Source organism: Megascapheus bottae, chromosome 19 (genome assembly GCF_031878675.1).
Source record: "Megascapheus bottae isolate mThoBot1 chromosome 19, mThoBot2.hap1, whole genome shotgun sequence".
NCBI classification, from domain to species: Eukaryota; Metazoa; Chordata; class Mammalia; order Rodentia; family Geomyidae; genus Megascapheus; species Megascapheus bottae.
Genome location: NC_143527.1, coordinates 39,600,350 through 39,615,833, shown reverse-complemented (window position 1 = coordinate 39,615,833; position 15,484 = coordinate 39,600,350). Strand labels below are relative to the sequence as shown.

The following is a 15,484-nucleotide window of genomic DNA, read 5'->3' as shown; positions in this document are numbered from 1 at the left end:
AGACATGACTGCTACAATGAATTATGAAATTAATGTATTACTAAATATGCTTTCAAATCTTTCTACAAAGTCATTTCTACAACCTTTCTTACTGCCGATTTTTACATAACCAAATGTTTAAGGTCTCTAACACATTAGTCCTGTGGAAGCCAATTTTCCCTGTAGATAATTCTATTATTGCCATTTTGTTTTTTCAACAAGTGAGTGACAAAGGTAAGCTCATGTTAATATAGATTTCACCAAGTAATTCTTATGGAGCTTTCAATTAAAAAGCAACAAGAACCAACCAAACCAAACGAACAAACAAAAAACCTCAAACATCTGTTCAATATGTAAAGAAAAAATCCTATTTATTATTAACCTCACTGCATATTCAGAAAGGATTAAAACACACATACATATATCACATATCGCCTGGGTCACAAACTGTACCAAAAGTATTCCATACAAAATAACTTCACAGACCAACAGTCTTGAATTTACACAAAGATATACAGGACTCATTAGCTTGAATTAGAACAATTCAGATGTTTTTACAACTTTCTACTAAATTCTTATTGCATTAATATGAAAGTGTGTTTATTTTAACCTCTTAAAAATAGTAATAAAAATTAGAAAATAATGTAAATGTATAAGAAAGGCTTAGACTGGATAATCTAGTATTAAGGTAATATTTATAAAAATTGCTGCTGTATATTTTATTTACACAGGGTACACTTTATGATAACCTGCCACAAGTTTACTCACCAATTTCTTTTCCCACATATCTGTTTTTTTGGTGATGGTGGTTGTTTTAATTTTTTGGAACAGGGACTCCCATGTAGGCTACGTGGGCCAAGGGGTCGTTCCTCAGCCTAGTAAGTGCTGAGATTACAGGTATGCCTACCATGGCTGGCTTTCCACGTATTACATTTGAATTCACATTTGCTTGTGCTTTCTCTATTTTTATCTTGAATTCTTCATTGAGTTTCCTCATATATTTACAATTAAATATCTAGTCTTTAGAACCTTCCTTACACACACACAAAAAAAAAATCTTTGTTAAATAAATTTACAGAAAACAAAAAAAGGCTGCTTTCTAGCAACAGCTCTAACATGTTCATAATTATACTGAAAAATAGTACATATATTCTTCTTCAGGATCAACAACTGCTATATGTCAGTTCTGTGGTTAATGCCATAAAAGTGTATTTTCTTCTCATACATTTGTAAGATAATAAGCAAAGGGCATATTTACTAGAGTAATTCCAATAAATCCCCACGGTCCAATGAGATCCGTAAAACTGAATAGCTGCTTCCAGTCTCATTTGGCTAGACATGGAAATTCACGCCCAGACTCTTAAACCATCTCCAGAAACATTCAGCTGGGTAAGTCACCCTTTGGTTTTCTGAGAAAGAGATACAGAGGCAAGATATTGTTAGTGAGGTCAGTGGCCCTTGTTCTGTCACCTTTCACATAACTGTTTTAGTTATTAATGCTGGCCAAGTGGAAAAAGAAAAGGCGTAGTCAGTTGATGAAAGATTTCCTGTCCTAAATTCCCTTATCATACATGCATGCCTAATTAGACCATGGAATGCTGCTGTATAATTACAGTTCTTGGTTATATAAAGATTTAAGTAGATCTGTTTGTTCCATTTCTTTTACATATTTGTAAAAACAATCACAACAAAAGCACTAGTCAATGTATGTGTGGATTAAAAACACACATAAATAATATATATTTACAATGTATGTAAACTTGGATTTTACTTTGGAATTGCATTATTTTAGACATAAATTCTGTATATTTCTACTTACTTTGCTTCTTTCCTTAAATGAAATTATGATTTTAAAAACCTGGAGGAGGATACAGAGCAGTGACAGAATGCTTATTAGCATAATATATGAAGCAACAAGTTCATTGCTTAAAACACACATTGACTAGTACTTTTTTCCATTGACAAGAAAACTAAAGGCAACAAATAGTAACTAAATACAATTATTTCTGGGGTATGAGTTGGGAGTGAGGTACAGATAAGGTATGATTTAATGATCACCAAACTCTTTTTATACATTTTCTGTCCAATATAGAAGGCACTAGTTTTTTGTAGCTCTGTAGTACTTGCAATGTAGCTAGTCCAGTTAAGATTTATTATCTCATGAGTTTGAAGGCTTTGTATGAAAAAAAGGGGTATTAAAAAGCTCTGTATTCCTAGCTACTCAGGAGGCTGAGATCTGAGAATCAAGGTTCAAAGCCAGCCAGAGCACAAAAGGACCTGAGACTCTTATCTCCAATTAACCTCTAGAAAACAGGAAGTAGGGCTAGGCTAAAGGGTTAGGGCCGTAGCCTTGAGATGAAGAGCTCAGGGACAGTGTCCAGGCCCAGGGGTAGGGAGGTAGGCCTGAGCTGAAGAGTTCATGGGCAGCACCCAGGCTGAGTTCCAGCCCCATGACCCACACACAAGCTCAATAAGGGCCGGGAGTTTGGCCTAGTGTTAAAGTGCTTGTGTAGCATGCATGAAGACTTAGGTTCGATTCCTTGGTACTACAGACATAGAAAAAAAAGCCATAAGTGGTGCTGTGGCTCAAGTGGTAGAGTTCTAGCCTTGAGAAAGCCCAAGGACAGTACTCAGGCCTTGAGTTCAAGCCCCAGGACTGGCAAAAACAAAACAAACACTTTTTTTCTAGGTATACATATTCATTTTTACAATAATGATTTGATACAATAACTGCTAGTAAGGACTCAAGAGGCACAACTACATATCAGCCCTCTATTCCTCTGACCTAGCAGTGTCTTTTCAGTTCTTCAAATACTTCATGACTATGAGTTTTCCTCCCTTCTTTCCTTCCTTCCTTGTCCTGGGGATTGAACTCAGGGCTTGGGCAATGTCCTTGGACACTTTTTGCTCAAGGCTAGCACTCTGCCACTTGAGCACAGCACCACGCCTGGCTTTTTTCTATGTTTGTAGTTCCAAGGAATTGAATTCAGGGCTCCATGCATGGTAGGTGAGCACTATACCACTAGGCTACACTCCTGCCCCCCCCCCCATGCTTCTGACTGGCAGCATATCCACGCAATTGGCAGCCTTTATTCCTCTAGTTCTTGTCTTCAAGGCCTTTTCCCTAATAACTGATACATGTTTTGCAGCTATTTTCTATCACTTTATCCTTTCACCTTTATATAGAGAAAAAAGTTTTATTTTTAAGTTACTTCTTTTCTGCCCTGATCATTTTTCAGTACCACATGGCAAGTAACCTTGTTACTTTTATTCATCCAGCAACATACAGCACAAAGTGTGTATTGAAACAGCTATTGGATCAATGCAAAATATACAAGATAGGATGTAAGACCTTAATCTAAAAAACTACAGTTATTAACATGAAAAACTTAAGAGAGTATACTTAAACCTTTTATTTATTAAAAAGGTTTTTTTGCCAGTCATGGGGCTTGAACTCAGGGCCTGGGCACTGTCCTTGAGCCTTCTCAAGGCTAGTACTCTATCACTTGAGCCACAGCACCACCTTTTCTGTATATGTGGTACTGGGGAATTGAACCCAGGGCTTCATGCATGATAGGCAAACACTTTACCACTAGGCTACATTCCCCGCCCTTTAAACCTTTTAAAATAATAGAAAACAGCTATACACTGGTGGCTCATGCCTGTTAATCCTGGCAACTCAGGAGGTTCATTCAGACCTGAGGGTCGAGGTTAGAAGCCAGCCTGACCAGGGAAGCTCGTAAGACTCATCGTCAATTAATCACAGAAAAAGTTGGAAATGGAGACGTGGCTCAAGTGGTAGAGCACTTAACTAGCCTTGAGCAGAAAGTACTCAGGGACAGCATACAGGCCCAGAATTCAAGCCCTAAAACCAGCAAATAAAAACCCCAAACCCACTACCATAGTATACTTCTATGAACTGCTTTACTAATATTTATGTAAAACTAATAGTTCTTACTATTGTAGTTAGGTTGTGAATGGCTTTTTCAGTGAATTATCTAAATGATTTTTAATTCTGCTAATCAAATACCATAAGCTCTTAAAAAAAAAGTAATATACAAGTGATTTTGTATCCTAAGAAGCAAAATACCTGAAACAAGCCAAATAACACAAAGTCACTATTATTAGTGACTTGTATTTTTCTCTTTTTTCATATATTTTTATTGTAATTAACAGAAGGTTACATTATATTTACCATATAGAAGGTGCATTACTTCACAAATATTGATACCTCCTTTTCTCATGTCTTGTCCCTATTTCCCTACCCTCACCCCAGCCCCTCATCTTGTTTTCCCCCTTCCCTATCCTATTTCAAATAACCGAATAAGCATATATATATATATATATATATATATATCTCAGATTTAGTGTAACAATATGAGATAACCAAGGGACAGCAAAAGAGATGAGAGATAACACAGTATATTAAGGATAACAATTATATGGCTTTTGTTTCTATATCCTGGAGGTCTTTCATTTAGCATCATACTATATGGCCTTATGTATCTAGGTTTTGCTCTATTGTAAATCTCTGTTAGGAGCACCCAAGGTTTCTACTGATTATGACAAATGAGGGAAACCATTGAGCCTAAGTTCCTTTGAGTCTGGCTTACTTCAGTTAATATGATTTTTTCTACGTCTTTCAATTTCCTGCCAGCTTCACGGAAACAGAAAACCCAACAATTTCTTCTTCCTTTTTTGGCAGTACTTTTGAACACAGTCGATCACTTGAGCTATGCCTCCAGCCCCAGCAGTAAACTATATTATTTTATTTTTTTATTTTTTTTGCCAGTCCTGGGCTTAAGCTCAGGGCCTGAGCACTGTCCTTGGATTTTTCTCAAGGCTAGAGCTCTAACACTTGAGACTCAGCACCACTTCTGGCTTTTTCTAAGTATGTGGTACCGAGGAATTGAACCCAGGTCTTCATGCATGCTAGGCAAGTACTCTACCACTAGGCCAATCTCCCAGCCCCCCAGTAGTAACTTTTAATGTAACATAAAAATAAACAACATTTCCAAAAGCAAAAATGACTCAGTAAACTGACTATCCAAATATGAAGTTATGATTATGCATCTTCCAAATATGTAATTATTATACATAATGCCCAACTTGGTGCTAGATCAAACCCAGGGCTTCACACATAATAGACAAACATTCTACCATTGAGCTACATGCCCAGACTTTTCAGGGTTTCTCTCTACGTGTGTGTAAGCACTATACCACTGTGTCATGTTTGCTCTTAAAATACTAACAGATGGGCCAGGAGTTTGGCCTAGTGATAGCACGCATGAAGACCAGGTTCAATTTCTTGGTACCATATACATAGAAAAAAGACATACATGGTGCTGTGGCTAAAATGGTAGGGCTCTAGCCTTGAAAATGTCCAAGGACAGAGTTCAGTCTCCTGGATTTGCCCCCCCCCCCCAAAAATACCTAATAGCTGAATGGAGAAATAATAAATCCGTACCATTTTTAAAGTATGGTGACTTAGGAACTTTATGAACCAATAGTGATTCTCAGATCATAATGTGCTCACCTATTTTGTCTTGTAGTTTCTCTTCTCATTCTTTTAGGAGGAATTGGGCATTCAGTCATCTCAATTTTTGGTGAAGGACACAAAGAATCATTACACTTACGTGTAGGAGTCATACCTGTAAAAATAAAAATAAAAAAAAAACCAACAACAAAAATAACTCTAACTAGACTAAATGTTATTGAAAGAAAAGCTAACAGATCTTAATTTATAAAAAGTCAGGTAAAAAATAATACTGAGGCTGGGTGCTGTTGGCTCATGCCTATAATCCTAATTTACTTATCTGAGGATCTCGGTTCAAAGTCAGCCCAGGCATGAAAGACCATTAGACTCTTATCTCCAATTAACCACCAGAAAACCAGAAGTGGTGCTGTGGCTCAAGTGGTAGAGCAATAGCATCAAGCATAAGAACCCAAGACCAGAATTGAAGCCCCAAGACACACACACCCTGCCCCCGCCAAAAAAAAAAAAAAAAAATATATATATATATATATATATATATATATATATATATACTTAAGAGTTCTGTTTACTATACCTGGTAAGAGTTTAGCTTAAAACCAGCTGTCAAATGACTTGGGTGCTACAAGTATTTAAGAATGCTTTTGGATATTAAGAATTCATCATGTGTGGATAATTTTTTTTTGTAGTTAACTATCATAAATGTTTATCTCTATATAGGAAAGTTAACAAATTGTAAATATATACCAAGTTTTTGCTCGATGAGTTTCAAACTTTTTTCTTGTTCATCAAGTTCTTGCTTTTTCTTCTTCATATCAGGAGTATGAAGGTACTCCAATTGACCGTTAAGGTCCTGGTTCACACTACCCAGCTTGCACACAGCTGAGCGATACTGTTGAAGAAGATCTGAAAAGAATCACACATTTAAATACATTACTAATATGCCAAATGTATGTTTTACTATGGACATGTTTTATTACATAGATTAATAGGTATCTATGACACATAAACATGTCATTTGAAATATAATGTAAAAATCAATGTTAATAAATTCTTTAATTAAAAAAAAAAAAAAAGAATTAGCAACACTGGGGCTGGGAGCGGAACCTAGTGGTAAAATGCTTGCCTAGCATGCAATAAGCCCTGGGTTCCATTACTTGGTACCACATACTCAGAAAAGGCCAGAAATAGTGCTGTGGCTCAAGTGGTAGTGTTCTAGCCTTGAGCAAAAATGCTCAAGAAACATGCCCAGGCCCTGAGTTCAAGCCCCAGGAGTGGCCAAAAACAAAACAAAACAAAAAAACAACATTGGTACTTTTTATGGTAATACATGGAAATTACTTTTAAAATCATAAAAATAAGAAAGTAAATAAGTATTGTTAAGAATACAAAAGTCTAACTAAGTCTACTTCTGATTTTTGTCTTTATTCAATTCATATCAAGCAAGAGTGTTCAATCAAAATCCTTCTGGGTAATGAACCCAGTTACTTGCACACATTGGGCAAATACTCTTCTCAGTGAACTATATCCCCATCCCTAAGAAGTTTCTACATGAAAGTGTTTGGTCAACCAACGTCTCAATGCTATCCTGAATGATACCAAGTATTCATAAAAGGAAAAGAATGTGAAAGGGAGAATTAACAGAAAAGGCATTAAATATTACAATTTCTTCTTCTTCTTTTCTTCCTCCTCCTCCTCCTCCTCCTCTTCTTCTTCTTCTGCCAATCCTGAGGCTTGAAATCAGGGCCTGAGCTCTGTCCTAGGGCTTTTTCAAGGCTACAGCTCTACGCACTTGAGCCACAGCACTACTACTGGCCTTTTCTATGTATGTGGTATCAAGGAATCGAACCCAGATCTTTATACATGCCTGGCAAACACTCTACCACTAGGGCAAAGCCCTGGCCAATGTTTTTGTCTTCCAAATCACTGTTATCTAAATGTAATAGGAGATTTTTTGTAATCCTTGGCTTTCAAACACAAAAATATATTTTACCTAAGATGCATTATACTGCTCAATTTTCAAACTACTGACTCAATGATTTAATAAACATTAAATTCATTCTAACTTCAGTGTTAGGTAACAACAGACCAAATGCAAATTCTGTATATGGAACTGACTGATGACAGTACCTTTATGCTTTTTATGACATTATAAATTCTATGGAAAAAAAAAGACTTTTCTGGTCTTAAAGTACTTGTCAGGAGCTGGGAGTTCAGCCTAGTGGTAGAGTGCTTTCCCAGCATGTACAAGGACTCAGGTTCGATTCCTTGATACCATGTACATAGGGAAAAAAAAAGCCAGAAGTGGGTGCTGTGGCTGAAGTGGTAGAGTTCTAGCCTTGAGAAAGCCCAAGGACAGTGCTCAGGGCCCGAGTTAAAAGCCCAGGACTGGCAATAATAAAAAAAAAAAAAGTACTTGTCACTTTCAGTCATATTAACTTTTTTTTCATATGTGAATGAGCACAAAATTATGCATAAAAGAACCTTAGTATTGTTGGGCTTACAGAAAAGACAATATGAAAAATTCAGTTCATCAAGGGTTAAATCATATTTGTTAATACAGTGTTACCTATCATGACCTTGATTTTAACAACTGTACTTATTGGCTTACTTTAAAAGTTTTATGGTTTAAAGAGAAATTGCCATGTATTACCAGAAGAGTACCAATGCTGCAATTGTAAGGTAAACCGATGGCTCTGGTGGCTAATCTAGCAGCAGGACAATTCATACCTCCTGCAAATCTAAAACTCAGTGTTAGGGTATCAAGAAAAAAATAAGTGCTCCAGTGCTAAAGCCTAGTTTTCATGAAGAAAAATTTTAATTCCCCTTATCATGAATATATCAAACGATTGTAAGATTCATCAATGGAAGAAGTCACAGATAAATACCTAGATGAATTTCAAGAAAATTCAAAGAACTGAATAAAATAAGAATATAATACAGGATGTTAAAAATGTTTGGCAAATAAAGATAAATTAATACCTATACTCTTGAAACCGTTCTGAGAAATAAAAGCAGAAGGAGCAATACCAAACTCATTTTAAGAAGCCAGAATTACACTCATCCCCAACCCAGGGAAAGACCCAACAAAAAAAGAAAACTACAGACCTATCTCTCTAATGAACACAGACGCAAAACTCCTCAATAAAATACTAGCCAACAGAATCCAGAAACAAATTTAAAAAATTATACACTACGATCAAGTAGGCTTCATCCCACAGATGCAAGGCTAGTTTAACATTCGCAAATCAATTAATGTAATACATCATATCAATAGAGCTAAGGATAAGAATCATATGATAATTTCTCAGGACGCGGAGAAGGCATTTGACAAAATACAACATCCATTCATGTTGAAGATACTAGAAAGAACAGGAATAAGAGGTACATTCCTTAAAATAATTAAAGCCATACAGCTAGTATTATACTAAATGGTGAAAGACTGGAACCATTTACCTTAAAATCAGGAACTAGACAGGGATGCCTACTCTCTCCACTTCTCTTCAATATAGTGCTGCAACTCTTAGCCAGAGCAATAAGGCAAGAGAAAGACATCAAAGGAATCCACATAGGAAAAAAGAAATTAAACTATCCCTGTTCGCAGATGACACGATCCTCTGAGTGACCCAATAAGCTCCACTCTCAAACTCCTAGAATTAATAAACCACTTTGGCAAAGTGGCAGGATACAAAATTAACCTGCAAAAGTCAGTAGCCTTCTTGTACCTCAACAATTCACAAACAGAAAGCCAAATCAAGAAAATTATCCCATTTGCAATAGCCCCCCAAAGAATAAAATACTTAGGAATTAACTTAACCAAAGATGTAAAGGAATTATTTAATGAAAACTATAAAAGCCTAACAAAAGAAAGAGGACATCAAGAAATGAAAAGGCATCCCATGCTCATGGCTAGAGAGAACCAATACAGTTAGTGAAAATGGCCATACTACCAAAATTGATACACAAATTCAATGCAAACCCCATCAAAATCCCAAAGACATTCTTTACTGAAATAAAAGATACAATCCAAAGGTTCACATGGAACAAGAAAAGACCCAGAATAGCCCAAACAATTCGAGGCAAAAAGAACAATGCAGCAGGTATTACAATACCAGACTTCAAACTCTACTACAGAGCCATAATAACAAAAACAGCAGGAATTGGCACAAAAACAGACCAGAAGATCAATGGATCAGAAGATCCAGAAATAGAACCACATACCTATAGTCAACTTGTATTTGACAAAGGAGCCAAAGATATACAGTGGAACAAACACAGCCTATCCAATTATTGGTGCAGGCAAAACTGGGCAGCCACATGCAGAAAACTAAAAATTGACCCTAGCCTTTCGCCATGCACAAGCATTAACTCAAAGTGGATCAAAGACCTCAACGTCAGACTGGAAACTGTGAAACTGCTACATGATAAAGTAGGAGAGACACTGGAACTCATAGGCACAGGCAAAAAATTCCTGAACAGAATCCCAGGGTCACAACAGACTGGAGAGAGACTCAGTAAATGGGACTACCTAAAAATAAAAAGACAAATGCTTAATATCCAGTATCTACAGGGAACTCAAGTAACCAATCCCCTGCAAACCCAACAAACCAATCACTAAATGGGCAAAGGAACTAGAGAAAGACTTATCAAAAGAAGAGGTTAAATGTTTATCAGCCATGGTCATAAAGGAAATGCAAATAAAAACAACCTTAAGATACCACCTTACCCCAAACAAAAATAGCCAAGATTTTGAACTCAGACAAGAGAAAAAGGAACCCTACTGCACTGCTGGTGGGACTGTAAGCTAGTTCAGCCACTCTGGAGGTTTCTTAAAGAACTGAAAATAGACTTTCCCTACAATCCCGCCATACTACTCCTGGGCATCTATCCTGAACATCATAACCCAGGATATGATAAAGACACATGCTCAGCTATGTTTATCTCTACACTTTTCACAATAGCCAGGCGATGGAAACAATCTAGATGCCCTATGCAGATGAAAGGATACAAAAAAATGTGCCATATATATATATATATATATATATATATTTATAATAGCCAACAGACAAGATAAAACAAGGGCATTTGCAGGGAAGTGGATTAATCTAGAGCGAATCATGAGACAAGTCAAGACCAAAGGAACAAAAGACGCATGGTATCCTTAATATGTGGCTATTAGATCCAAACAGTACAAGAGAGAGGACTCATTATTCACGTACCCAATGCTATGGACATGATATTACAAATATAAACACAACTACATAGACATAAAAATTTGTGACTCTCAGTGATTGTATATAGAGATTCCCTTCTTGAACACCTGTTTGTTAAACATGTCATTTGAAATATGATGTAAAAATCAATGTTAACAAATTCTTTAATTAAAAAAAAACAAATGAACAAAAAAAATGTTTGGTTATGACATTGAAATTCTTTGTTTTTGTTGGTCATGGGATAAGAATTCAGGGCCTGGGTGCTATCCCTGAGCTCTGTTACTCAAGGGAAGTACTCTACCATTTTGAGCTACAGTTTGATTTCTGGTTTTCTGTGGCTAATTAGATGTAAGAGTCACAACTGCATATGCAATATAGAAATACTCTACTCTTACCAGTGGACAGGTTATCCAGATTAAGGAAGATGAACAGATTATATCTTAAGACATAAAGCAAGTATTAACAAAAAAATTGAAATCCTGTTTTATTAGATCACAATGAAATAAAACTACAAACTGTCAATAAGAGGAAGCACAGGAAATACACAAACACACTGAGACTGAACAATTACCTTTACACGAACATTGAAGAAATATAAATAGAAATACAAAAATGAAAGCACAATGTACTAGAAATTTTGGTATACATTAAAAGCAAGTCTAAGATAAATTAATAGTTGTGAGTACATTCATTAAAAATTCAGAGAAATGGGGCTGAGAGTGTAGCCTAGTGATGAGTGCTTGCCTACCATACATGAAGCCCTGGGTTCAGTTCAATTCCTCTGTACCACATACACTCAAATGGTAGAGTGTTTGCTTGAGAAGGCCCAAGGACAGTGCCCAGTCCCTGAGTTCAAGCCCCAGGACTGAGGGAAAAAAAAAAATCAGAAAGAGTGCCTCATAGAGCACATCACATATGTATCTGATAAATATGTGGTCCTGAGTACAAATACTAGTAGCAGGGGGGAAAAAAAAAAGAAATCTAACCTGGCAAAAAAAAGCTGGGGATACAGTACAGCTCAGGTGGCAGCACCCATTTCAAATCTAATACTAAAAAATAAACAGGGAAATAAACCAAAACCCCCAAACCAACAAATACTAGCAAGGATTCAAGGATAAAACCCTTATACCTTCTTGGTGGGTATGTAAATTCTGAAGCCACTATGCAAGCCAGTATGGAGGCTCCTTAAAAAACTGGAAACAGAACTATCATATAACCTTGCAAAAACGACTGGCATTTTAATGTTAGAATCTAAACATATAAACCCCTGAAAGATTAAAACTAAATTAGAAATTACTAGTAACTTACTCAACTTACCTATTTGTTCCCCTAAAAACCTGCACTGTTTTGGTACTGGAGCTCCAAATACCATTCCTCGAAGCTTATCCATTGGAGGAGCTTTATTCTGAAGGCCCCCAAACTTCCCATTACTTCGAATTCGATCTCCATCTCTAGTCAGCAGTGTGGGGCAATGAGTGATTTTAACAACCTATTTTAAGTAAATGAATATTAGTGAGCAATTTATTTCAACTGCTGAGAAAAGTGCTGAGATTAGAAATGACATACACATTAATGATACGTATAATGAACTAAACAAGGGAATCAGAATCAGACTTCAAGTGTTAGCTAAAATAGCCACAGTACAAATGCAAAAAGTAACATTGTCCACTTAATGGTATAAGAAAGGGATAAGCCTGAGAGGTTGGTGACTCAGTAATCCATAGCAGTAAATATCAAGGCAGCTTTGAGAATGCTATACTACACAATGTTCAGAGTGCTTCCAAAAAAAAGGGCCTTTATGGGCTGGAAGTTTTGCCTAGTGGTAAGAGTGATTGCCTAGCATGCCCATTTAGTTCTCATTTTCAACTGGTCTATTTTTTCTTAGCCACAAACATTCTTACTTTCAGTTTGCAAGTCTACAATTATTTCAACGTAAGACTAACCTCCTAGTATTTTCAGGCCTTTAACACTTAATTACTTTTACCTCAGTTGGTGAGCATATGCTCAAACATGTTCAACTAATAGTACACATAACTGTACATATACGAACTAATACATTTTGTGTATCAGTCTTCAAGAATCTGTGAATACCAAAAAGGCCTTTCCATACTGGAATTTTATCATATTCTAAAATCTTAGCTAAGTGTGCTATGTGTCAATCTTTTCTCAATCATTAGTAGACTTCCTTATTTTTAAAGTGAGCAGTGCTGAGAACTGTACACAGGGCTTCACATGTGCTATGTAAGTATCTACCACTGTGTTACATCCTCAGCTTTCCATCCCAAGTAAACACATAAGCAACAAAAGGCAAAATATCCAACATTATATTCTCTAACTCCTCCTACCCCCGCTCAGATCTTAGCCTTCTGAGTAGCTAGGATTACAGATATCAGCCACCAGTGCTTGGCTTCCCCACACCACCTTTTTTTTAAAAAAAAAAAAAAAAAAAAAAGTAAGGGTTGGGGGTGGGCTTAAGTGCTGAGTGACTGCCTATCAAGTATGAAGCTATAAGTGACTTAAATATCTTATTTGCATACATGAACATTTTATATATTTTGTCCAATCTTACATTATTAACATGCAGAATTTAAGTAGCCAAAGCTACTTAGTCATTTGAGTATTATGTTTCATTAAAGTTTTTTTGTTTTTCCTAGAGATATGATCTTACTATGTAGCCCAGTCTGACCCTACTGCTTCAGCGTGGTGATTGCTAGGATTTACATGCATGTGACACCACATCTCAAGAATATGTCTTTTTTTTTGGGGGGGGGGGAGGGGCCCCGCTGGTCATGGGGCTTGAACTCTGGGACCTAGGCATTGTCCATTTCTGGTTTTTCAGTGGTTAACTGGACATAAGAATTTCATAGACTTTGGTGCCTGGGCTGGCTGTGAACTGTGGTCCTCAGATCTCAGCCTTCTGAGTAGCTAGGATTACAGGTATAAGCCATCAGCACCCTATTGTTTATTGTGCCTTTACTATGTTGTTGTTAGTTATTTTTCCAGTCCTGGGGCTTGAACTCAGGACCTAAACACTGTCCTTGGACTTTCTAAAGGCTAGTAGTGCTCTACCACTTGAGCCACAGCACCACTTCTGGTTTTTTCTATGTATGTGGTACCAAGGAATCAAACCCAGTTCTTCATGCATGCTAGGCAAGCACGTTACCACTAGGCCAAATTCCCAGCTTCTGTTGTTATTACTATTACTATTACTAGTCTTGGAGCTTTAACTCAGTGCCTAGGCACTGACTCAGAGCCAGTTTGTGCTCAAGGCTAGCACTTTCATCACCTGAGTCAACAGAGCCACTGCCAGCTTTTTCTAAGTGGTTAATTGGACTTTTCTGCCCAGGCTGGCTTCGAACTTTGATCCTCACCTCCTCAGTAGCTAGAATTATAGGTGTGGGCTTCCAAAGCTGGGCTTATTAAATTTTAAAAAACAGACGTTAGAGTTAATTAGACGTACAAGTTAAAAAAAGAAATGAAGTACAAACCTCTTTTCTATACTGATTGGCTGCATCCAAGTTATCCAAAATAATGGTGTCTCCTAACAGCATACCAAATACTAAAAACAACAAGTTAAAGATTAATAAAATTAGCGCTCATAAGCTAAGAACATATTTTTTCATCGTCAATAATTAGATCTTTATCACAAGTACCTATACAAAATAAAGCCACCACAATACCCTTTACCTGTTTTACAATGTTCTACATTATCCGGAAATGTTAACAAGTCTCGAGCAAAGACTGGATCACCAATGGGTTTAAAATATAACTTTCCATTTCGGAAATGAGGTAGAGGTCTAAATTAAAAAGCAAACAAAAAAGGTATTAACCACATATCATTAAATATCAAAAAATAAAAGAGAAACATTGATTGTGAATCATTTTGATCATATAATTGAGTGCCCATCTATCACAAATGATAGCCTAAATAATTAGGTATTGTGTCCTAGAAATGAAAATATCTGGTTGGTTTATCTGTGCTAGTAAACTGTAAATAAAATTTCCTTGTAATATAATCTAACTGCTTGGCTTGATGAGGAAAGGAGAATAGCAGCCTCTAAAGCTGAACCATATGAGGATGCCACAGAATGGGTGAAGTTGCAAAGCTCAAGAACAGAACTGATACAGGCTATAAGTACCTTTGAATCCTTGGAACTCAGAAAAGAGTAAGCCTAAGGATAATAATAATGTTTCAGAGATAAAATGATTGGTGGTTTTCTCTTCAAGTAGAGAAGGAAGTGGTAAAGTTAACTGGAGTAACAGGCAAAAAATCCCTATACCCCAACCCCCCAAAAGAAAGAGGTGAGGAGAGAATACTAAGAATAGGAACAGAGATTATTCAACTAGTTTCTACAGCAAACCTTATAGTTAATTCATTCTTTCCCCAAATCAAGTATTTTCTTAAGTTGGTCTTCAGGGTCTATAAAGATAAAACGGAACTTTCTAAAGAAAGTTTCCCCCCCCACCTACAAATCTATTCCCCTTATCAGTATAGTGATCTTGACCTGGCAGGAAGTCCTATGTTGTCTAAAATGGCTATCAATAGCAGAGTGGTAAATCTGAAAATTGATACAGACTTGAGCTCAAACTGCAGTTACTTTCTTAATGTATTTGTAGATTATATGATGAAATAACATGCTTACTGACAGTATAGACTCTGAGTCCCTAATCTCCTTCAGAGCCTCATTCATACCTTAATATAAGCCCTATAAAACCTGAAGAAAATCATTGTACACATTCCGTTTTGTTAGCATTTCCCTTTAGCCTTTCTAAGATGAATTGAAGACTTTTTTTTTTT

At 36.5% G+C, this 15,484-nt stretch overlaps 1 protein-coding gene across 3 annotated transcripts in view; it reads right to left on the bottom strand.

The window, feature by feature from the left end:
- Window positions 1-15,484, bottom strand: part of Smchd1 (structural maintenance of chromosomes flexible hinge domain containing 1) — a 146,563-nt gene that overhangs the window by 26,749 nt on the left and 104,330 nt on the right. The window contains exons 43-48 of one of the 3 annotated variants that reach the window (XM_090353377.1): window positions 14,374-14,483; window positions 14,175-14,245; window positions 12,004-12,175; window positions 6,221-6,379; window positions 5,516-5,630; window positions 325-1,388 (exon numbers count right to left, since the gene is read on the bottom strand). In XM_090353377.1, the coding sequence (XP_090209503.1) occupies window positions 1,361-1,388; window positions 5,516-5,630; window positions 6,221-6,379; window positions 12,004-12,175; window positions 14,175-14,245; window positions 14,374-14,483 (655 nt within the window). In that variant the 3' untranslated portion in view covers window positions 325-1,360. Of the gene's footprint in view, window positions 1-324; window positions 1,389-1,798; window positions 1,838-5,515; window positions 5,631-6,220; window positions 6,380-12,003; window positions 12,176-14,174; window positions 14,246-14,373; window positions 14,484-15,484 lie in introns of those variants that run through there. The other 2 variants (XM_090353378.1, XR_016538836.1) reach the window with 2 other exon arrangements.